We start from the raw sequence: 25,408 nt of genomic DNA, 5'->3' as shown, positions 1-25,408 counted from the left end.
TCTTTCGGTAATCTCTTATAACACGAGTATAACAAATGTATATATGTAGTTGTAGGTATCTGACAATGTACGAATAACAATAAGTGTTTCCTATACCTACCTGATGATGTTTGTAGGAGGTGAAAAAAGATAGCCACCCTGCCATTCAGCCATTCCCCCTGTTTGAATCCTCAGGCCAGGCTTACTATTTTTTAATATTAATAAATAATGACGCTTCTGCTTCGACTTAGTGGTGAAAAATCATACACTCGCGCCGCGTGGTCACTGTGGAATGCAAATTCTTGAACCTGCGGCACAAAAGGAGACAGCAACAGGTCCGCTAGCCGCAGTTTATGCGCGGCTTATGTAAATATCCTCGGGGGAGAAGAGAAAATTCACTATTTTTTTTTTTTATCAATCACCACAGCACGACAAGCTCAAGATTTTTCTCTCACAACCCCTCCCATTCTCTGAGTGAAAAAAATGGAATTTCAACGCTTTCACTCTTCTACTAAGCAAAGGATACAGAAGGATATTGGAAAAGGTAAAAACTATATTGATAAAACGTCCCGGAAAGTCATGAATAAATTAAGAAGAGCTAATAGGTAGGTGTAGTGAACTAGTACTAAATTGGGGTTGTTTATTATTGTGTAGGTTTACTTTCATTTTAATTTATTTTTCTCTTGAGATTTATTCAGAAAAAAGTTTCTATTTTTTCTCACAGTTACCTTTTGAAATGTGAGAAGAAGAAAAAGTTATCTTCTTTATCAAATTAAAATTAATATCTTAATTAGCGACACCAACAGATAAACAGGTATATCTTAATTTTTATTACTACTATTGTATCTTAATTATTACTCAAGATAGGAAAAGCGTACGAATGCAAATTCTTGAACCTGCGGCACAAAAGGAGACAGGAACAGGTCCGCTAGCCGCAGTTTATGCGCGGCTTATGTAAATATCCTCAGGGGAGAAGAGAAAATTCACTATTTTCTTTATCAATCACCACACCACGACAAGTTCAAGATTTTTCTCTCACAACCCGAATTTCAACGCTTCACTCTTCTACTAAGCAACAGAAGGATATTGGAAAAGGCAAAAACTATATTGATAAAATGTCCCGGAAAGTCATGAATAAATTGAGAAGAGCTAGCCCGCATACTTTATTACCTGATTCGTGACTGATAAAAGGAAGAAGCGTTGTAAGCACGAAGTTGAAATGTCTTGGGATGATAAGAAACATGATACCGGGAAGCCAGAAGCCACAGGAGACAAGAGATAAGCCTTTTAATGATAATCACATTACTTGTTGTTTCCGACCATTGTGGGATACCGGGAAGCCAGAAGCCACAGGAGACAAGAGATAAGCCTTTTAATGATAATCACATTACTTGTTGTTTCCGACCATTGTGGCTTCTTTTTTTTTCTATTTCTCTCCCATCTTTAATTTAAGCAAGTTCGACTTCTTTCCCTTGTTTTCTCTCTCTCTCCCTCTCTCTCTTTCTTTCTCTCACTTCCAATCTTTTAAGGAAAACTGTAAAAAGGGGGCCGTAAAAATTGAAGAATTTTGTTCCAAAATGAGACTGAAATAATACATTGACAGTATTATTTGTGTGAATGCCGTTGAACTAATTGGATCTGCAATATGCTACACATGAAATTGGTGGAGAAGTCACATTTTCATTTCAACGACTTGATTATTTGTATGGATGCCGTACAACTATTTGAGTATGCAATGCGCTACACAAAAAACATAGGTGGGGGGGAGAATAGTGGAGATGTCACATTTACTTTTTTGTTGAGTTCACAATGGAGGGGAAGAACAAGGAATAGAATGCGGAAGTAATAGGAAGGCTATAGGAGGAAAAGAAGGACAAAAGGGAAATCATTACATGAAAGTAAAATCAAATCAAGAATGATAATAAACTGAATAATAAACAAATTAGGTAGGTACATAGGTATTCTTTAACCACGATAAACTACGGCCTAAAAAATTCCCGGAGGGACGGACCCAGCTTGTTTTTTCTATTTCTCTCCCATCTTTAATTTAAGCAAGTTCGACTTCTTTCCCTTGTTTTCTCTCTCTCTCTTTCTTTCTCTCCCTTCCAATCTTTTAAGGAAAACTGTAAAAAGGGGGCCGTAAAAATTGAAGAATTTTGTTCCAAAATGAGACTGAATTACTGAAATAATACATCGACAGTATTATTTGTGTGAATGCCGTTGAACTAATTGGATCTGCAATGTGCTACACATGAAATTGGTGGAGAAGTCACATTTTCATTTCAACGACTTGATTATTTGTATGAATGCCGTACAACTATTTGAGTATGCAATGCGCTACACACAAAACATAGGTGGGGGAATAGTGGAGATGTCACATTTACTTTTTTGTTGAGTTCACAATGGAGGGCAAGGGGCAAGAACAAGGAATAGAATGCGGAAGTAATAGGAAGGCTAAAGGAGGAAAAGAAGGACAAAAGGGAAGTAATAAGGACAAAAACGAGTATGTACGGAAAGAGTTGACCCCTGAAAAGAAGGACAAAAGGGAAGTAATAAGGACAAAAACGAGTATGTACGGAAAGAGTTGACCCCGGAAAAGAAGGACAAAAGGGAAGTAATAAGGACAAAAACGAGTATGTACGGAAAGAGTTGACCCCGAGGACATTTTTGAAAACTGATACCGGTTCTGAGGAAATCCGTGCGAGAAAAACGAACGACATACTCTACAGAAGAACCACAAAGATTTACAGTTTCCATTTTATCGTCCATTTGGAGTTTTCCCTTCTCAGCTCCCCACCTACAAATAGCAGTTTCGAGAAAAAACGAACTCGCAACATGACCCTTAGGACCAATGTTATGCTCTTTTACAACTCGTCCGTATTTCATAAGAACGAGAGAAATAAACAAGCTCCGAATAATAATGACCTGAGCGGCTTGTGAATTTTCACAGATCTTTTTGAGCGGAATTTTTTGCTGAAATATCGTTGCCTCACCATTATCTCGGATTATACTTCCCTACAGGCAGGGTAGACTTTATTTGTATTTTCATTTAGATTCCTACTCCTCTCTTTCGATAATCTCTTATAACACGAGTAGGTATAACAAATGTATCAGGGTAGACTTTATTTGTATTTTCATTTAGATTCCTACTCCTCTCTTTCGGTAATCTCTTATAACACGAGTATAACAAATGTATATAATATGTATCTGACAATGTACGAATAACAATAGGTGTTTCCTATACCTACCTGATGATGTTTGTAGGAGGTGAAAAAAGATAGCCACTGGCCATTCAGCCATTCCCCCTGTTTGAATCCTCAGGCCAGGCTTACTATTTTTAATATTAATAAATAATGACGCTTCTGTCGGAACAAGATGTGGTTTTTATATTTCAATTTATTTAAATGACAGATGTCCACTGCTCATCCTCTGTCCTGAATGTGGTCCGGATTTATTCATATATTTTTTCCTGGGTGAAACTCCAGCAAAGTCCCTATTTTACTGGTTTTCCTCTTCTGACGAGGAAGGGTATGTTTTTATATTTCAATTTATTTAAATGACAGATGTCCACTGCTCATCCTCTGTCCTGAATGTGGTCCGGATTTATTCATATATTTTTTTCCCGGGTGAAACTCCAGCAAAGACCCTATTTTACTGGTTTTCCTCTTCTGACGAGGAAGGGTACTGTAAATGTAGGTAGGTACATCACTCTTCCCTATACTTGACAAAATTTTGCTTTTTTTCGCGTAGCTATTTTCCCATGGTGAAACATTATACGCGATAAAAATAATAATAGATATCCGTACATAATAGTATGTATCTAGGTAGGTACGCGAATAAAAATACTTGGAAATATTTTTTTTTTCATTATTGTTTTTCTGACTAAAATTATATCTGCTAGTTTTCCTTTACCTGCAGAAAAATTGTGGAAGAAAATTTTAATCAAACAAAAATCCTCTTTTTTTTGCAAAGTGTGAATTAATTAATGCGGAGTTGAGGAGTAGCTTTGTGGAACAGGCAACAACTTTCTCTCTCTCTCTCTCAAATCTCTGTCCTTTTATTGTCCTGTGTCTTTCGAATGTGATTGGTAGAGTAGGAAAAAAACCATGACTGTGTCAGGGTTTTCCCTCCCTCTCCTTCCCCTCCCTCCACCTCTTCTACATTAGTCCTAGATTTTTCTGTCGTTATTTCAAACAAAGAGAGAGGGAGAGAGAGAAGAGATTGAAACAGGATATTGAGCAAAGCCATGTTGGATGAAAAAAAGAAAGAAATCTTTCTATATTGCTCAACATGGGGCTTTTATTGTATCGTACAAAGCCCCGTCGTAAAGAAAAAAAGACGTATGGAATCAGAATATGTGGAAGTGAATGATGGACATGATAAATAGAAGATACTAAATTCTGCTATCTCAAACAAAAAAAAGTTTAGAAAAGAAAAAAATAGGGAAGACGTATGGAATCAGAATATGTGGAAGTGAATGATGGACATGATAAATAGAAGATACTAAATTCTGCTATCTCAAAAAAAAAGTTTAGAAAAGAGAAAAATAGGGCGAGAGAAAACGAGTAAGAAAGAGAAACAGAGAGACCTAATCCTACTTTGCCTGTATGCTAGAGATAAAATGGGATTTACCTACTAGAATAATATTTATAGCAACAACTTTCTCTCTCTCTCTCTCAAATCTCTGTCCTTTTATTGTCCTGTGTCTTTCGAATGTGATTGGTAGAGTAGGAAAAAAACCATGACTGTGTCAGGGTTTTCCCTCCCTCTCCTTCCCCTCCCTCCACCTCTTCTACATTAGTCCTAGATTTTTCTGTCGTTATTTCAAACAAAGAGAGAGGGAGAGAGAGAAGAGATTGAAACAGGATATTGAGCAAAGCCATGTTGGATGAAAAAAAGAAAGAAATCTTTCTATATTGCTCAACATGGGGCTTTTATTGTATCGTACAAAGCCCCGTCGTAAAGAATAATCGGTTTATAGCTTCCCCTTTTAAAAAACCCAAGATACACCACTGGAATAAGGATTAACTAAAAATTTCAGGCTTTAACGACATGCATAAAACATTGTTAAAGCGCCTTATGGGGAAAAGATTTACAGATAGAAGTAAAATTTTATTTCCATAGATAGATTAATGGGTTAATTAAAACGTTTGAAAGAAAAGGGTTAATATCAAAGAAGGTGTAGGTGAAGGGAGACAACATAACAAGCTCTTTAATGTGCCTTTTAAACGTAAATAGGGCGAGAGAAAACGAGTAAGAAAGAGAAACAGAGAGACCTAATCCTACTTTGCCTGTATGCTAGAGATAAAATGGGATTTACTAGAATAATATTTATCTACTAGGTATATTATTTTATTCAGACTTTGTCACCTTTAATCCCAAACTTCTTACCTCCTTTATTTGAAAGAGAAAGTAAACAAACTCTCTCTCTCTCTCTCTCTCTCTCTCTCTCTCTCTCTCTCTCACTCCTACATTGACCTTATCATGGAGGAACTTTTTTCTTTAATGTACACATTAGAACGTACACACATTCTGTAATGTACACATAGGTACTGTATTGTACAGATTAGAAAGTGTACACATCAGTCTGTAATTTAGGTACCTAGGTACACATGCGAAAAGATACAAACTTACAGAGTAGGTACGTATTCGTACAAATCCTGCTTACGTAAAGTACATAATTATTTAAACCATCATCGGACGTCTAACATTTGTGAGATTGTAAGTAATCCCATTGGTGTAATGGAATCTATTATTCTCAATTAACAGGAGGTTCAGTGACACCATTTTCTGAGGTAAAAACATTGACACCAATATTGAAATAAATTCTATTATTTAAACCATCATCGGACGTCTAACATTTGTGAGATTGTAAGTAATCCCATTGGTGTAATGGAATCTATTATTCTCAATTAACAAGAGGTTCAGTGACACCATTTTCTGAGGTAAAAACATTGACACCAATATTGAAATAAATTCTCTATTATTCTCAATTAACAGGAGGTTCAGTGACACCATTTTCTGAGGTAAAAACATTGACACCAATATTGAAATAAATTCTAAAAAAAAAGGTGACCCCATTTTCCCTCCATTCTATTTGTCGACTGAAACCTTTTAAATTTAAATTCCAGCATTTATGTTTTTCGGTGGAAAATTTAAATAAGTAATGATATATTTTTAAACTTCATCGTCACCCTGAAATGTTTGTGGCTCATCTGTTGGGATTTGTATGTTGGGTTCTTGTTCTGGGTCAGCTGGGGCTGGCATAATCGGACTGTTGGGTTGATGTGTTGGGGATACCAATATGGTACTGTTGGGCTCTTGTGTTGAGATCTGTTTAGTAGGACTGTTGAGTTCATGTGTTGGGGTTTGCATAATGGTATCGTTGGGTTTGTGTGTTGGGGTTGGCATTACAGGATTGTTGGGCCCATGTGCTGGGTCATCTGGAGTTGGCATAATGAGATTATTGGGATCCTGTGGAGGGGTTGGCTTGTTAGTACTGTTATGGTACTGTTGGGCTCTTGTGTTGAGATCTGTTTAGTAGGACTGTTGAGTTCATGTGTTGGGGTTTGCATAATGGTATCGTTGGGTCTGTGTGTTGGGGTTGGCATTACAGGATTGTTGGGCCCATGTGCTGGGTCATCTGGCGTTGGCATAATGAGATTATTGGGATCCTGTGGAGGGATTGGCTTATTAGAACTGCTGGGTTCATGCTAGTTAGCTTGGTTGGTAGCGCGTCTGCCTTGTAAGCGCTAGGCCGCAGGTTCGATTCCCTGCTCGGGGCGAATTTTATCCTGAATGGATAAGGTTCGTTCTCGGAACGGCTGGATTTCTCGCTTTCTCCTATCCGATTTTCCTTCTCTCTTCGATTTCGGGACGATAGTGAAATAACTTAGAACTGCTGGGTTCATGTTGTATTGGTGGAGGTTCAGAGAGATGGGAATGTTCACGAGTCACTGGGAGGAGAATCCTGGATAGTTCATTGGCCGTGTCTGAAAGCTGGAACAAAAAATTCTCCAGTTAATAAAATGACACACATAATATTAGTACTTATACTTACCTACATTGCTGATTTAAAGGCAAATCCTTTGAAGCTCACACTACCCACGATTTCATATTTCCATAAAACGTCACGAGAAAAAGAGGCAACATCAAATTATCAAACCCTTTTATTGAAGACAAAATGGGAAAGTGGGAAATCTTGATTTGCATGTCATCACGAGAAAAAGAGGCAACATCAAATTATCAAACCCTTTTATTGAAGACAAAATGGGAAAGTGGGAAATCTTGATTTGCATGTCAAATCTGAGTGTTTTTTCCATCCTTTAATGCTTTAGGTAGATGTTTGGATTATCTTTTCTTTCAACATCAAATTATCAAACCCTTTTATTGAAGACAAAATGGGAAAGTGGGAAATCTTGATTTGCATGTCAAAATCTGAGTGTTTTTTCGATCCTTTAATGCTTTAGGTAGATGTTTGGATTATCTTTTCTTAGTTCTACAAAATGTGTGGTTTACAGGAAAAATGGACAGGAGGATGATTATTACAATAATTAGAATGAGGAACAAGCATGCAAGATATCCAGTGCATCTCTATAGAATGGGAATCATATCTTTTCTTTAAGGTTTCCTCCCGCTATAAATTGAAAAGATGAGGCTTAGAGCGGCTTTTGTCTGATCGGGCCTTATTTAGCGGATTATAATTATTATTATCAAACCCTTTCCTCCCCATCATTTGCATGCTCCATAATATTATAATTCCGCATTTAAATTGAAATTAAATATTTTGTTTACTTTACAGATAAATACAGCGTATATTTGCATTTGCATGCTCCATAATATTATAATTCCGCATTTAAATTGAAATTAAATATTTTGTTTACTTTACAGATAAATACAGCGTATATTTAAATTTAAGATTTTGCTTCATTAGATTTTATTCCATTTAAAGATTTCCCCTAGCTTGTTTATTTTCAAGAGATGGGGTACTTCAAGAGCTAGTTTATCGACGAAAGTATGTCACTATATCGTAATCGTCTTATTGTGTATAAATATGTACTTAACCTTCAGATCTTCAGGAGCACTTTAATGAGGTACTTCAAGTTCAAATAAGCTGTAGTACCTAATCCCCTAGCTTGTTTATTTTCAAGAGATGGGGTACTTCAAGAGCTAGTTTATCGACGAAAGTATGTCACTATATCGTAATCGTCTTATCGTGTATAAATATGTACTTAACCTTCAGGTCTTCAGGAGCACTAACTTTAATGAGGTACTTCAAGTTCAAATAAGCTGTAGTACCTAGTTGCAAAATTTACAGTTCTGTATTTGAAGAACTCTTAGGTAGCTAGGTACTTTACCTAATTATTGTTGATAAGTAGTGTATGCTCACTGAGAATAGAGCCCTCCATGCACTACAGCAGGTGTGCACAAAGTGCGGCCGGCGAGCTCATTTTGATTTTTAAGGAAAAATCAAGAAAAAGGAACATTACGGCTATTACAGTTCTGTATTTGAAGAACTCTTAGGTAGCTAGGTACTTTACCTAATTATTGTTGATAAGTAGTGTATGCTCACTGAGAATAGAACCCTCCATGCACTACAGCAGGTGTGCACAAAGTGCGGCCGGCGAGCTCATTTTGATTTTTAAGGAAAAATCACGAAAAAGGAACATTACGGCTAAAAAATGAATGCGGCCCGCTACCAACAATTTAAGGTCCAATGCGGCCCGCGGTCATCTTGAGTTTGTGCACCCCTGCACTACAGTTTCAAAGGAACAATGAGCTGGGTTCAAAACTTGGGATTTTTTATGAGAACGTGATGAATTGAGGAACAGAAGGAAAATATTAATATGCTTAGGCCTCACTGCAGGCTTTCCTACTCGGAATTATGTACTTCCTTTTATAGCTCAGCCTGAATTGTGTATTCCTCATTTCATAGGCCTCACTGCAGGCTTTCCTACTCGGAATTATGTACTTCCTTTTATAGCTCAGCCTGAATTGTGTATTCCTCATTTCAAAGTTAATGAACTCGGTCCCTTTTTTATTTCCCTCGTTTTATTCTTCCTCTTCTTATCCCTTCTCCCTTTCTCATAGTTTAGCACATTTTATTTGTTGTATTTTTTAGTGCAGGCTTTGAAAAAAATTATTCAAATTTGCCCGCCTTCTCCCTTTCTCATAGTTTAGCACATTTTATTTGTTGTATTTTTTAGTGCAGGCTTTGAAAAAAAATATTCGAATTTGCCCGTATCCTACTGTAGATTTAGGCTAAAATAGCTAAACAGTCCAACTATACTGGCCTCGGGTAATAACCACTAGAATGCAGTAGCGTTCCAGTTCTCTTAGTTACTTTCAATTGGGTTTGTAATTTTGTACCTCTAAAAACTGCATTTTCTCCAACTGAGTAAACCACTACCCTTCACTCCTTCTCCCTTTCTCATAGTTTAGCACATTTTATTTGTTGTATTTTTTAGTGCAGGCTTTGAAAAAAAATATTCGAATTTGCCCGTATATCCTACTGCAGATTTAGGCTAAAATAGCTAAACAGTCCAACTATACTGGCCTCGGGTAATAACCACTAGAATCCAGTAGCGTTCCAGTTCTCTTAGTTACTTTCAATTGGTTTGTAATTTTGTACCTCTAAAAGCTGCATTTTCTCCAACTGAGTAAATCACTACCCTTCACCCAGTTAGATTTGTAGTCCAGGAGGTACATAACACAAACTCTCAGTATTACTTTTTTTGTTATCTAAATGGAAAATTGATTTTTCTTGAAAATTTCAACCGAGGATCAAAGAGCTGAAAGAACTCCTCAAAATGAGCTGTTGACTCGAGGTACCTCTGCATAGAGCGTTACAAAATAATAATTGGTCACGTAAAGCCTTAACGTTTTCTTCTTCCTTTCGCTAATATTTCCGTGACCCGAATTTACCAACCCCAAACACGTTCGAGGGAATTTTTTCGCTGTTCATAAAAAATTAAAATGTCGCCTGAAATAACTGGATTTCGCCAGGATCATAATGGCCGTTTAGTACGTTGGTTGTTGACACATTAAAGATTTAGTTAAGAGTAATTTTTCGACATTAGCTTTTGTAATCCGATTTGCAGCCTAAATGATAGTAAAGGCCATACCAGTGTGCTTTGCACTAATGGAGACTCTTTGTAGTCATTACCGAGTACAGTAATCCGATTTGCAGCCTAAATGATAGTAAAGGCCATACCAGTGTGCTTTGCACTAATGGAGACTCTTTGTAGTCATTACCGAGTACGTCTCTGTGCTTTTCTTCTAATGTGTTTGTGTCTTCTCTAATGTTCATTGTGTGCTAATGGTTCTTATTAAGGGCACACAAATTATGAAGTGAATAAAAGGCGGGGTACAAAATTGATTTCTAATCTTTTTTGGGGTGGGATCTAATATACGAGTATAAAAATGAATATTTGTTTGTTTGTTTGTGTGTGTTTGTTCGAATTTCATACCTGGCCAAACCGCTCATCCGATTGCTATGAAACTTTGTGAACTTATTGCTTGCACTCCAGTGAAGGTTATAGGCTATTTTCCGGTTCATTTTTATTAAGCTACGCCGAGCAAGACCACTAAATGGATCTTCTAATGTGTTTGTGTCTTCTCTAATGTTCATTGTGTGCTTGTGTCTTTTCTCTAATGAAGAGAAACATGGTTCGTATTAAGGTAGTTATCTAATGCTGATGTCTTCGGTCGACACGGCTTTTACTCGTAAGATCTAAAATTAGACAAGACACCATTTCTCATCTTTTGCTTTATCTAATATTTTCTTTGGTTATTTTTACAGTTACACATACACATACACATTTAATGAACATTTATGTACCTATGTCTGTTATGTAAATTCATTATGACAAGAAAATTATGATATGGGTACCTACCTACAGTTTCTATCTATATACCTATATTCCACTCCACAGAATAGGACTAAACAGTTCCTTTTCCGTCACAGTCATAGTAATTTTCCAAAGAGGAAATACATAAATCAGCACAAAGTTTGAGAACAGAAAACGAAATAAATTGACATTTCTGTTGTTATTTCTGATGTAGAGGGACCCCCTATACATTCAAATAGCGTTATAATATGAGCTCACAATTTTCCACATCCACACTTTAAAACTTCATGACTTCAACAAACTTTTTGCTTGCCTATATTTCAGAGAAAAAAACTTTCACACATCTTTTTCTCTCTCTGCTTTTTTCCTTTTTTATGAGTTTGTTCGGATGAATACAGGCTGAATTTATTCTTATCTAATATACGAGTATAAAAATGAATATTTGTTTGTTTGTTTGTTTATTTGTTTGTGTTTGTTTGTTCAAACTTTATACCTGGCTAAACCGCTCATCCGATTGCTATGAAACTTTGTGAACTTATTGCTTGCACTCCCGTGAAGGTTATAGGCTATTTTCCGGTTCATTTTTGTTAAGCTACGCCGAGCAAGACCACTAAATGGGTGAGTGACATGAACGGCCATGCCGTAAGGATTTACTAGCAGAAATCCGGAGCGAAGCGACGGATTTCGGCTAGTCCTAAATAACGAGAGCTACATACATGGAGGTACCTTTCATGTACATAATACATATTATATCTACTTGGAAAAATCTATTGACTTTTATCCTTCAAAAACTTTTCATTTTCTTACCAGCCTACCTAAAAGACTTTTAGAAAGCCAGCCTTGTTAGTTTGGAGGGTGAAGGTAGCACGCCTACCTTGTAAGCTCAAGGTGGTAAGTTCGATTCCCGCCCGGGGCGAATCCAAAATAGATAACCGCTTGGATACAAAGAAGAAAGTGATTCACATAAAAAAAGGAGGGGTAAATATTATAAAATGAACAACCCTGTCTTTAATATACCTCTAATGTGATATTCATTTTTCTACTCTTTATTATACCTTGTGTATCTACGTACTACCTATAATGAAACTAATTTATTTCCAATGACACGGATATGTTGCATGTATAAAAATCCTTCAATCCTTCACTTTTTCCCATGCATATCATATTGAAGACTAGAAATGGCAGGATGAATCAAGGGACATATTACACGTGTTTGTTTGTTTTTTTTTTTTTTTAACGTATGTCAAGATGATGTCAGTTTTTACAAAGTGTCAAACGCATTATAATTGAATGATCCATTTCGCCTCTCTCTCATATCTGACGGGCCGTCAAGAAATCTCTTCCTTTTTTTCCCCCTCAGTTTTACCATCCCTCGCTTTGTGGTATGCTCAAATTATGCCATACGTAACCTTTTACAAAGTGTCAAACGCATTATAATTGAATGATCCATTTCGCCTCTCTCTCATATCTGACGGGCCGTCAAGAAATCTCTTCCTTTTTTCCCCCTCAGTTTTACCATCCCTCGCTTTGTGGTATGCTCAAATTATGCCATACGTAACCTTCGATGATGTCAGTTTTTACAAAGTGTCAAACGCATTATAATTGAATGATCCATTTCGCCTCTCTCTCATATCTGACGGGCCGTCAAGAATCTCTTCCTTTTTTCCCCTCAGTTTTACCATCCCTCGCTTTGTGGTATGCTCAAATTATGCCATACGTAACCTTTTCACATGGTTTTTATACCCCGACTTTCGCATGACTTCAGGGTACACTCTTTAACATCCATGATGATACAGCACTGCCGTGCGCTCAGATTCCTTCTATTTTAGAAAGTTAGTAATATTTACCTCGGTGTCCACATTAGTCCCGTTTTGATGGATGAGGAAGAATTCCTTCAGGATTTCTCGGGATCGATTGTCCTCCTCGACAGATTGCAAGAATATGGCATAGTTGAGCAGAACCTCCAGATCGTGTTTGGAGAGGCTCAGACACTCTTTAACATCCATGATGATACAGCACTGCCGTGCGCTCAGATTCCTTCTATTTTAGAAAGTTAGTAATATTTACCTCGGTGTCGACATTAGTCCCGTTTTGATGGATGAGAAAGAATTCCTTCAGGATTTCTCGGGATCGATTGTCCTCCTCGACAGATTGCAAGAATATGGCATAGTTGAGCAGAACCTCCAGATCGTGTTTGGAGAGGCTCAGAGCCTGCTCGAAACACATCCGGGCGTTATCCGTGTCCTCCAAATGCTTCAACGTGACTAGAGAAAAGAGAGAAAAAAAACAGGTTAATGAAATTGGTACTGGGACTGAAAAATCCCTTTACTTCAGCACTAGGCTACTACCATTATCAGAAGAAGTGAAAATTGGATTCCAGCCTAGTTAGCTTGGTTGGTAGCGCGTCTGCCTTGTAAGCGCTAGGCCGCAGGTTCGATTCCCTGCTCGGGGCGTTTATCAATATTTTTAAGTACTCAAAATTCTCATCCAAGGTTGTCAGTTCTGTTTTACAAAAAGAAGAAGATATAACTAATAACAATATTAACAATAATAATATTGCTTTCAATAACGAACTTCATTAATAAACGCTTCGACGGATAATTGGAAACTAGGACATCTGCTAGGGGCGAATTTTATCCTGAATGGATAAGGTTCGTTCTCGGAACGGCTGGCTTTCTCGTTTTCTCCTATCCGGTTTTCCTTCTCTCTTCGATTTCGGGACGATAGTCAAATAACCGATACTCACTAGCCAGGAGCATATAGGTGTGCGCATGCGTACGATTCGATTTCACTGCAGCAGATAGGTAGGTGTATGCAGAGGCGTATTGTCTGGTATGCAGATGTAGCAAGCCCATGTTGTAGTTGATTTTCCAATCCAAGGGAGCCAAGTAGATGGCGCGTTTGAGACAGCTTATAGCCTGGAAATTTTGCAATAATAATAATAATACAGAACCTATCTAATTGGGAATCCAAGGGACCAGCAATTTTTTCCCTTTTATCCAGGTTTTACAATTATAAAAGGGTTTCCCATTTACAGTTACAACTTGCAAATTTAATGTAGGGCCACGATTTTTCCCTTTTATCCAGATTTCCCATTTAGAAGGGTCCCATTTAGATGGGTTTGACTGTAATAACCATAACCATGCTACTTGAAATGTTCCTTAGAAAAAATGGTCATGATTTTTTTCTTAGATGATCTCACCCCTTCATAAAAAAAAACAGCTCATACATACTCGTAAATTGTATGATCTGCAAAAGACGTACCGCTACGAATTTCTTCTTGCTGAAGAAGCACATTCCAATGTTATTCCACAGACTAGAGGACTCCGTTAGTTTTTGAGCAGCCAGCTTGTATTTTGCCAGGGCTATGTCAGGTTCTTTGTATTTCTGAAAATAATAATAACAATAATAATAAGACTTATCCAGGTTTTACAATTATAAAAGGGTTTCCCATTTACAGTTACAACTTGCAAATTTAATGTAGGGCCACGATTTTTCCCTTTTATCTAGATTTCCCATTTAGAAGGGTCCCATTTAGATGGGTTTGACTGTAATAACCATAACCATGCTACTTAAAATGTTCCTTAGAAAAAATGGTCATGATATATTCATTAATTTTTTTGATGATCTCACCCCTTCATAAAAAAACAGCTAATACATACTCGTAAATTGTATGGTCTGCAAAAGACGTACCGCTACGAATTTCTTCTTGCTGAAGAAGCACATTCCAATGTTATTCCACAGACTAGAGGACTCCGTTAGTTTTTGAGCAGCCAGCTTGTATTTTGCCAGGGCTATTTCAGGTTCTTTGTATTTCTGAAAATGATAATAACAATAATAATAAGACTTTTTGAGAGAGGAACTGTAAAGGCGTGTCCAGTGTTCACACATAGTCGACAGGCCGTCGATCGACCGAGTGAACCGATCGACACACTGCCTCGACAACATAGGTTCACGTCGTCGATTGATGTCGATCGACGGCCTATGGATTAGGTGTGGACACACCATAGCATCGGAAGTCTTAGTGTCCCGAAATTGCAGAGAGAAATCCTAGGACAACATAATAGGAGAAATCCAGCCGTCCCGTTGACGAATCCTATCTGTAAAGTTCTCCCCCGGGCGGGATTTGAACACTCGACATTGACTCACCTGAAATTCTGTACCAATAGCGAGTAAAGCCTTTGCGTGAACTTGATCATGGGCGATGGCGTAAGCAAGCTTGTTGAGAGCTTTTTCATTTTGACCCTCTTGTAGATAAAGTAGTCCAAGTTCCGTGGCCAAGTCACTGTTGGAGGAAAACTGCCTGGAATTTGACAGGAAAATTTTATTTCAAAAGAAAAATGGCCGAGCAGATAGAAAAAAAATCATCTACTAAAACCAGTTTTGTTACTACATATTTATGTATTTCTGAAGCTCAGATCATTCTTTTGACATTCGTTTCATTTTCATGGCATACTTGATTATTTGTTTTCGTCTAGTGTTGAAAGAAAAATACTTCCAGCGTCCAGCGACATGAAAAATAAATACCTACATAAAATAATAATATTTTTTTTTTTTTTTTTTCACGAAAGAAAACACGTTTTTTTCCTTGATCTCTTCCTTATATAAATTCCTCATCAAGTTGGAAAAATGTTGTGCCCTAAATTCTCTTCCTCAAAAAATGGGAATGGGTGAGCGGCTAAGTATGGATTGGGGTCCGATAATTTATTTATGTACCTACAAACTTACATAATAAATTATTAGAAAGGTACCTGAGAAAAAGTGGTCTGCCTGATTTTTCTAGTGGATATCCAACTCCCTAAATCAGAAAGATTCTCGTTTGAGGAGAAAGTCGAAAACCTTTTTATCTAACAAAATCTATCAAAATAATTGAAGGTGATCATTAATTACTAAGGTTTTTTTTTCTTTTTTCTTAAGAGAAAGTAGGCCTTCCTAAAATGTATAAACATATAAAGCCCCTAATTATTACCTGACCTGGGCTCAAATTCGTCTGTGACCTTTTTTCCCGAAAGATCTAAATAATCCTATTCGGGACCCAATTCACCATTTGCGGCGTAACCTTGTCTTCCTAATGATAATTCGAACGCCACCTCGTGATTAATTTACACCATTTTCAGTCGAGCAGAAAAACTAAGAGCGGGGGGAGTTCGGTCTTGACAGTTTGAATCGTTCGACACTAATTAAATTTTAATTGCACGAGGAAAAATGGTGAGTAAAAAGTAATGATTGTTTTCGATATCAACACAGGGGAAATCAGAAGATTGAATGAGGATGGAGTGTTTGTCTGTAGGGTTGAGGGGATTGAATGAGGATGGAGTGTTTGTCTGTAGGGTTGAGGGGATTGAATGAGGATGGAGTGTTTGTCTGTAGGGTTGAGGGGATTGAATGACGGGGGTGCAGGGTATTGACTGTAGAAAGATTGGAGGGCTGTGGGGGATTGATTTTTAGAAGGCCTTGAAGATGAATTGTTTTTGTATCTTGAGTGAAGATTGAAGCGTTCCCTATATCAATCATTAATGAATCCCAAAACTTTTCGTAGGTACAATTAGCAAAGTTCCTTATCTATTTGTTTTAGACAAAGTTTTACCTACATTATTTTCCCTGGCAAACTAAATGGAGAACTAGAGCATAAATTCACTCGCAGGTCTCCATGGTAAAAAGTTTCGCTAGGGAAGTGTGAATTTAATTTTGAGGACATGAAAGTCATGAAGTGCGAATGAGGTTTTTCGGTTGTTTTGCTAGCTTTGCTATCTAACAAAACAGAACGTAATGTCATTATGTGGTCTGGCATGTTTTGTGATGACTCCTCTGCTAGCTTTTGTTTTGTATACCTACTTTTGTCTATTATACTTTTGTCTGGACTCCTTTTATCTCTTTTTTCACTCCTTTTATCTTTTCTTGTGGTATTTTCGCTAAAATTTGCCATATAGTATAAAATAGCAATTGAACCTCCGTATTCTCTAAGGAGTCGCTAGTCGTCTCTTCTACTATTAGTCTGTGAATCTAGGCGCACGGCAGTGCGCCAGGCCAATACACTCTTACACAGTAGAGTTATCCCTCCCTAACTCTTTCCTTCCTTCTTGTTCTATCGGTCTCACAGTCTTCTCTAGCCTCATTATCTTTGAGTAAATCTATCCCCTCCTAATCCTATGTCTCTCACTAGGTAGTATGCTACATACTGCAATGTGTCACAATCTTCGTCACAATCTGTTTAGTCTATTCTTCCCTTCTCTTCTCCTGTTTTCTCGAAAAAATTTGCCGTACAGTATAAAATAGAAATTGAACCTCCCTATTCTCTAAGGAGTCTCTAGTCGTCTCTTCTACTATTAGACTGTGAATACACACTTACACAGTAGAGTTATCCCGCCCTAACTCTTTCCTTCCTTCTTGTTCTATCGGTCTCACAGTCTTCTCTAGCCTCATTATCTTTGAGTAAATCTATTCCCTCCTAATCCTATGTCTCTCACTAGGTAGTATGCTACATACTGTGTACAATCTTCGTCACAATCTGTTTAGTCTATTCTTCCCTTCTCTTCTCCTGTTTTCTCGAAAGAGATAGAGAGATCTTATGTCATGTCTCCTCTTCTCTTTTCTTCTCTTCTCATCTTTCTGACTCTCTCTCTCTCTCTCTCTCTCTCTCACTATTTATTCATTTTCCATTAATGCCCTTAATATCCTTTAATCCCTTACTCGTATGTCGTATATTATCCATTCTAACATTTCTAACCTCTCTCTCTCTCTCTCTCTCTCTCACTATTTATTCATTTTCCATTAATGCCCTTAATATCCTTTAATCCCTTACTCGTATGTCGTATGTTATCCATTCTAACATTTCTAACTACTCTCCTCCTGTTGTTTGCTCTTCAAACAAAATCTTCCTTCTGTTCTATCTCCGTCTTCCCCTCCTTTGACTTTCCCTTTCCAGATTTCCACTAATAATATGCAAATATAAATGCATACCATAGATGAGGGTAGTTAGTTGATTTACACAGATATGATAGATGGATAGAACTTACTCGTATGTCGTATGTTATCCATTCTAACATTTCTAACTACTCTCCTCCTGTTGTTTGCTCTTCAAACAAAATCTTCCTTCTGTTTTATCTCCGTCTTCCCCTCCTTTGACTTCCCCTTTCCAGATTTCCACTAATAATATGCAAATATAAATGCATACCATGGATGAGGGTAGTTAGTTGATTTACACAGATAATACAGATATGATAGATGGATAGAACTAATAATATGTAAATAAATAACCTGATAACATCATTGACATATGACTTGCATAGATACCTATAGATATATGTAGATGTGTTGACTTACATAGATATAGTTGGCACATTCGTTGTTTCCACCAGTCTGTTCTAGTTCTTGCTCGATAAGCAGTTTGCATTCTTCGAATTCCTGCCGAGAGTACTTGGTGTAAAGTAGCCAATTGCGAGTTTCCAAAGGTACCAGATTGACTGAGAAAAAATCATTAAATTAAATCAGTACTAATACTAAGTATGAGAAAGAGGCTCAGAGCCTGCTCGAAACACATCCGGGCGTTATCCGTGTCCTCCAAATGCTTCAACGTGACTAGAGAAAAGAGAGAAAAAAACAGGTTAATGAAATTGGTACTGGGACTGAAAAGTCCCTTTACTTCAGCACTAGGCTACTACCATTATCAGAAGAAGTAAAAATTGGATTCCAGCCTAGTTAGCTTGGTTGGTAGCGCGTCTGCCTTGTAAGCGCTAGGCCGCAGTTTCGATTGCCTGCTAGGGGCTTTATCAATATTTTTAAGTACTCAAAATTCTCATCCAAGGTTGTCAGTTCTGTTTTACAAAAAGAAGAAGATATAACTAATAACAATAATAATATTGTTTTCAATAACGAACTTCATTAATAAACGCTTCGACGGATAATTGGAAACTAGGACATTGAACCGATCGACACACTGCCTCGACAACATAGGTTCACGTCGTCGATTGATGTCGATCGACGGCCTATGGATTAGGTGTGGACACACCTTAGCATCGGAAGTCTTAGTGTCCCGAAATTGCAGAGAAATCCTAGGACAACATGATAGGAGAAATCCAGCCGTCCCGTGGACGAACCCTATCTGTAAAGTTCTCCCCCGGGCGGGATTTGAACACTCGACATTGACTCACCTGAAATTCTGTACCAATAGCGAGTAAAGCCTTTGCGTGAACTTGATCATGGGCGATGGCGTAAGCAAGCTTGTTGAGAGCTTTTTCATTTTGACCCTCTTGTAGATAAAGTAGTCCAAGTTCCGTGGCCAAGTCACTCCTCTCTTTCATAATTTCCTCTCTTTAGGCGAAGGGTTTTTATCAATATTTTTAAGTACTCAAAATTCTCATCCAAGGTTGTCAGTTATGTTTTACAAAAAGAAGAAGAAGATAACTAATAACAATAATAATATTGCTTTCAATAACGAACTTCATTAATAAACGCTTCGACGGATAATTGGAAACTAGGACATTGAAAGAGAACACCAGAGGGTAGGGTAAACTTTTCACTGTCTCTACGTACACCTAATTAATTTCCTTCAAATTGCCTATTAACAAGTGTTTAACAAAGACAAAAGGATTCCTTGAAATTGCCTATTAGCAAGTGTTTAACAAAGACAAAAGTGTAGTAGCTACGGACCAACCTTGGATAAATGATTAAGTTAAAAGACTTAAAAGAAAGTTAATAACTTCAAGAGACCTCTATTGAAAAGGAGTTAATGCAATGAGGCGAACGAAAGCCCTTCTTTTTAATGACATTAGGAAACCCTTGAAAATTGCAATGTACAGGATGTCTTTGGCTAAAGTTTGAAGATTGTCTAGAATCTATGAACATTTGCATACAGACTGAAACAAGATATAGGAGATGAAGATGAATACACCCTGTAGCTAAATACTCGTATCTATTGTATTTTGAGAAACCTTTTCCATTAAACCCTCTAGCCTCCAATAACTTTGCATCTTTGCACTTCTTAACATTTCTAACTCTTACTTCATGATAAACTAATAAGTTTCTTATACAAAATCTACATCATAATTAATTAAGTTCATAATGTTTAAAAGATATAGGAGATGAAGATGAATACACCCTGTAGCTAAATACTCGTATCTATTGTATTTTGAGAAACCTTTTCCATTAAACCCTCTATCCTCCAATAACTTTGCATCTTTGCACTTCTTAACATTTCTAACTCTTACTTCATAATAAACTAATAAGTTTCTTATACAAAATCTACATCATAATTAATTAAGTTCATAATGTTTATAAATTAAGATAAAGTTTGAATCTCATTTCGCACCTAACTTCCTGAAATTATTCATTTTTTAAATTTATTCCTCTCGATTTTCACTCTTGTTGGTCTTTTTATTTTTTTAAGGTTTCACCTACATGAGAACCCTGCCACATGGCATTTAAATTTAAATAATAATATTAAAACTTTGACTTTGTACTAAAAATTGAGACTTATGATTTGTTTGCTCATCCTCTATGAATTCTTTCTTCTCCTTTGTCTACAGCCTACAATATAGCATTTCACGTGAGCTGCCTTGAACCAGAAATCCTATCGCTCAAAGAGTTATGATTTTTTCACGAGAATAAAATGTACTGAGGAAATGTGAATTCTGGAACAATGAAAATATATAGGTCACGCGTGGAACTTGTGTCAAGGCAGTGTGCCCTGTTTAAGGCCTGTTCTAGGAAACTATTCATGCAGTTTTTCAGTAACATAAGTATGTCCGGTAAGGCAAAGAAAGGAATTTCGAGGAAAGATGGAATTCCACCCCCGTTTTCCTTATTTTTAAGGAAAGGATAGAATTCCTATTCTTTCCCCTTTTTACTTTCCTTATCCTTCAAGGAAAGTAATGTATTAGGAGTCAGAGAGATGTACATACATACTACAAAGTTTTCCCATAATATTGTAGATAATTTCGTTCGAGACAGCCACACAGTAGTGGCTAGTAATCACGTCAAGTGACGGTAGAGTGTTTCTACCTTCATTTCCTAAGAACATCACTTTGCAATATCAAAGTTCTTTCATTGGTGGAAATTGGTTTTTACTGGGTCAAGACTTAAGACCTCGAGGGAAAGCTGGATTGGCTTTTCGGATTTCCTTACACTTTGACACTTTCATATTCCATCTCACATTCCCCTACTGTAATCAACTCGTAAATCCGTCTCCCTTCATCCTCCCTTCTTTCCATCAAGACACAAAGTTCTCAGAAGAATAATGTACAAAAGTTTTTTCTTGGCGGGGTTACAAAATTTTCTTAGCATTAATCCCAAAGTCTGACGGTTATTGTACATACAACTGTTTTCGACATGCTTCTCCTAAAAGATGGCTCTATGGGTTTTGAAAAATGTTGTTTTTTAAAAAAGTTCAGGTCATTTAACTTTAGCGTTGGTGTCAATCTCTTTCAGCATCCTTTTCAGCTCGTGAACAAACTTCCCCAATATTTTTCACGGAATAAAACTGGAAATTGAAATATGTATAATGTGAATAACCAATTCAAAAGGGACCGAAACTGAATGTGATTCCTATACACACTGAAAGAATATTAAGGTAGAAACAATTATTAGTTCAGTGAATTGTAAAACTCACTTCAGGTCACACCTATTCCAAAATATCAGGTAAAATAATAATATTTTTTTTTTTTTTTTTTCACGAAAGAAAACACGTTTTTTTCCTTGATCTCTTCCTTATATAAATTCCTCATCAAGTTGGAAAAATGTTGTGCCCTAAATTCTCTTCCTCAAAAAATGGGAATGGGTGAGCGGCTAAGTATGGATTGGGGTCCGATAATTTATTTATGTACCTACAAACTTACATAATAAATTATTAGAAAGGTACCTGAGAAAAAGTGGTCTGCCTGATTTTTCTAGTGGATATCCAACTCCCTAAATCAGAAAGATTCTCGTTTGAGGAGAAAGTCGAAAACCTTTTTATCTAACAAAATCTATCAAAATAATTGAAGGTGATCATTAATTACTAAGGTTTTTTTTTCTTTTTTCTTAAGAGAAAGTAGGCCTTCCTAAAATGTATTTATAAACATATAAAGGCCCTAATTATTACCTGACCTGGGCTCAAATTCGACCGTGACCTTTTTTCCCGAAAGACCTAAATAATCCTATTCGGGACCCAATTCACCATTTGCGGCGTAACCTTGTCTTCCTAATGATAATTCGAACGCCACCTCGTGATTAATTTACACAATTTTCAGTCAAGCAGAAAAACTAAGAGCGGGGGGAGTTCGGTCTTGACATTTTGAATCGTTCGACACTAATTAAATTTTAATTGCACGAGGAAAAATGGTGAGTAAAAAGTAATGATTGTTTTCTATATCAACACAGGGGAAATCAGAAGATTGAATGAGGATGGAGTGTTTGTCTATACCTATAGCTATAGGGTTGAGGAGATTGAATGACGGGGGTGCAGGGTATTGACTGTAGAAAGATTGGAGGGCTGTGGGGGATTGATTTTCAGAAGGCCTTGAAGATGAATTGTTTTAGTTTTGTTTTTGTGTCTTCAGTGAAGATTGAAGCGTTCCCTATATCAATCATTAATGAATCCCAAAACTTTTCGTAGGTACAATCAGCAATGTCCCTTATCTATTTGTTTTAGTTTAGAGCCTCAGGGCCTCTTCACAATTTTTCTGGTGAATTACTGAGAGCCTCCTTTACAAACTTTATCACCGATTGGAAGCCACTGGGTGCAATATCAAAGTTCTTTCATTGGTGGAAATTGGTTTTTACTGGGTCAAGACTTAAGACCTCGAGGGAAAGCTGGATTGGCTTTTCGGATTTCCTTACACTTTGACACTTTCCTATTCCATCTAGAGCCTCCTTTACAAACTTTATCACCGATTGGAAGCCACTGGGTGCAATATCAAAGTTCTTTCATTGGTGGAAATTGGTTTTTACTGAGTCAAGACTTGAGACCTCGAGGGAAAGTTGGATTGGCTTTTCGGATTTTCTTACACTTTGACACTTTCCTATTTCATCCCACATTCCCCTACTGTAATCAACTCGTAAATCCGTCTCCCTTCATCCTCCCTTCTTTCCATCAAGACACAAAGTTCTCAGAAGAATAATGTACAAAAGCTTCTGTTCTATCTCCGTCTTCCCCTCCTTTGACTTTCCCTTTCCAGATTTCCACTAATAATATGCAAATATAAATGCATACCATAGAATCCATAGATGAGGGTAGTTAGTTGATTTACACAGATAACACAGATATGATAGATGGATAGAACTAATAATATGTAAATAAATAAATAACGTGATAACCTGATAACATCATTGATATATGACTTTAGATACCTATAGATATATGTAGATGTGTTGACTTACATAGATATAGTTGGCACATTCGTTGTTTCCTCCAGTCTGTTCTAGTTCTTGCTCGATCAGCAGTTTGCATTCTTGTACAAAAGTTTTTTCTTGGCGGGGTTACAAAATTTTCTTAGCATTAATCCCAAAGTCTGACGGTTATTGTACATACAACTGTTTTCGACATGCTTCTCCTAAAAGATGGCTCTATGGGTTTTGAAAAATGTTGTTTTTTAAAAAAGTTCAGGTCATTTAACTTTAGCGTTGGTGTCAATCTTCTAACTACTCTCCTCCTGTTGTTTGCTCTTCAAACAAAATCTTCCTTCTGTTCTATCTCCGTCTTCCCCTCCTTTGACTTTCCCTTTTCAGATTTCCACTAATAATATGCAAATATAAATGCATACCATAGATGAGGGTAGTTAGGTGATTTACACAGATATGATAGATGGATACTTGGATAGAGCTAATAATATGTAAATAAATAACCTGATAACATCATTGACATATGACTTTAGATACCTATGGATATATGTAGATGTGTTGACTTACATAGATATAGTTGGCACATTCGTTGTTTCCTCCAGTCTGTTCTAGTTCTTGCTCGATAAGCAGTTTGCATTCTTCAAATTCCTGCCGACAGTACTTGGTGTAAAGTAGCCAATTGCGAGTTTCCAAAGGTACCAGATTGACTGAGAAAAAAAATCATTAAATTAAATCATTACCAATACTAAGTATGAGAAATAAATATTATTATCGTTAGGAATATGCCCTGTGCTCTCTCTCTCTCTCTCTCTCTCAGACTGTCTCCCCAAGTCCCCAACTCTAGTTGTAGGTAAGAGAATAAGCACATCCACTACTGAAAATAAATTAAATCATTTGTATGAACGCCGTGTAATCATTTGAGTATGCAATACGCTACATATGAAAAATTGGTGGAGATGTCATTTTTACAGTTTTTCTAGGAATGTACCTACCTACCTACCGAAAATCATTTGTATGAACGCCGTGTAATCATTTGAGTATGCAATACGCTACATATGAAAAATTGGTGGAGATGTCATTTTTACAGTTTTCTTAGGTACCTACCTACCTACTTGAACCGATTTAATGCTCTTAAGGACTATTGAGATGAATAACTTACTGGTACGAAATTTGACTGGTGGGGCCTTTAATTTGGTCAAACTTTTATCTCCAGACATTGCAGGTCCATTTGAGATGTCCTTAGCCGTAGAAGGTCCCGCTATAGGCTCCTGCTCCATTTCAGTAGTTCAAGACTTCTTCAAACTACCATGATCAAATGACCCTTTTCAGAATTTCATAAGATTGTGCTTACTTGCTTGCTGTCTGTAGTTGACAACTCCCTATTACGTAGAGAGCCAGAGAGATAGGAAAGAGTGTAGGTAATCCTTTGAAAAGGCTAAACTTTCACCATCCTACAATGAGATTGATTTTAGAAAGACTGTAGGTAGGTCCAGATACTAGAGGTTCTGTAGTTATAAATAAAAGAATTACCTAAAATATTATGGAAAAAAAATATCTACCTACTTACTACTTACTTAGGTACCTATAGATAAATAACACCAGGTTGGTCGGTACTTAACACTCTACAGTGGAAAAAACGAACAACTTTTAACGATTAATAATGGAAAAAAGGTTGGTCAAACTTTTATCTCCAGACATTGCAGGTCCATTTGAGATGTCCTTAGCCGTAGAAGGTCCCGCTATAGGCTCCTGCTCCATTTTTCAGTAGTTCAAGACTTTATCAAACTACCATGATGAAATGACCCCTTTCAGAATTTCATGAAATTGTGCTTGCTTGCTTGCTTGCTGTCTGTAGTTGACACCTCCCTATTACGTAGAGAGCCAGAGAGATAGGAAAGAGTGTAATCCTTTGAAAAGGCTAAACTTTCACCATCCTACAATGAGATTGATTTTAGAAAGACTGTAGGTAGGTCCATATACAAGAGGTTCTGTAGGTATAAATTTAATAAAAGAATTAACTAAAATATTATGGAAAAAAATATCTACCTACTTACTACTTACTTAGGTACCTACTTAACACTCTACAGTGGAAAAAAACGAACAACTTTTAAAGATTAATAATGGAAAAAAGATTATCTAACAAAATAATGGTAGGTAAACAAAAAGTTAATGTAACAACATATTCTACATTATGAACAATAAATGGAAGAATGTTTTGTTCGTAATATCTGTTTGTTTGTGCTTAAATGTTTGTTTGTTACCAA

General features: G+C 36.9%; 1 protein-coding gene across 1 annotated transcript; it reads right to left on the bottom strand.

Moving 5' to 3' along the window:
• Nucleotides 1–6,156: 6,156 nt before the first annotated feature.
• Nucleotides 6,157–24,596, bottom strand: LOC113470843 (Bardet-Biedl syndrome 4 protein homolog). The gene is made up of 10 exons (XM_026829574.1): nucleotides 24,304–24,596; nucleotides 23,712–23,851; nucleotides 18,980–19,135; nucleotides 18,153–18,233; nucleotides 14,979–15,128; nucleotides 14,523–14,645; nucleotides 13,576–13,747; nucleotides 12,897–13,093; nucleotides 6,872–6,978; nucleotides 6,157–6,499 (listed from the first exon to the last, which is right to left on the bottom strand). Exons 1-10 carry the CDS (start codon nucleotides 24,419–24,421, stop codon nucleotides 6,157–6,159), a joined length of 1,587 nt encoding a protein of 528 aa, XP_026685375.1. The 5' UTR covers nucleotides 24,422–24,596.
• Nucleotides 24,597–25,408: the final 812 nt, after the last annotated feature.

Source organism: Diaphorina citri, unplaced genomic scaffold (assembly GCF_000475195.1).
Source record: "Diaphorina citri unplaced genomic scaffold, Diaci psyllid genome assembly version 1.1 scaffold1865, whole genome shotgun sequence".
Taxonomy (NCBI): domain Eukaryota; kingdom Metazoa; phylum Arthropoda; class Insecta; order Hemiptera; family Psyllidae; genus Diaphorina; species Diaphorina citri.
Note: the sequence above shows the minus strand (reverse complement) of the source record. Positions and strands in the feature narration are given on the sequence as shown.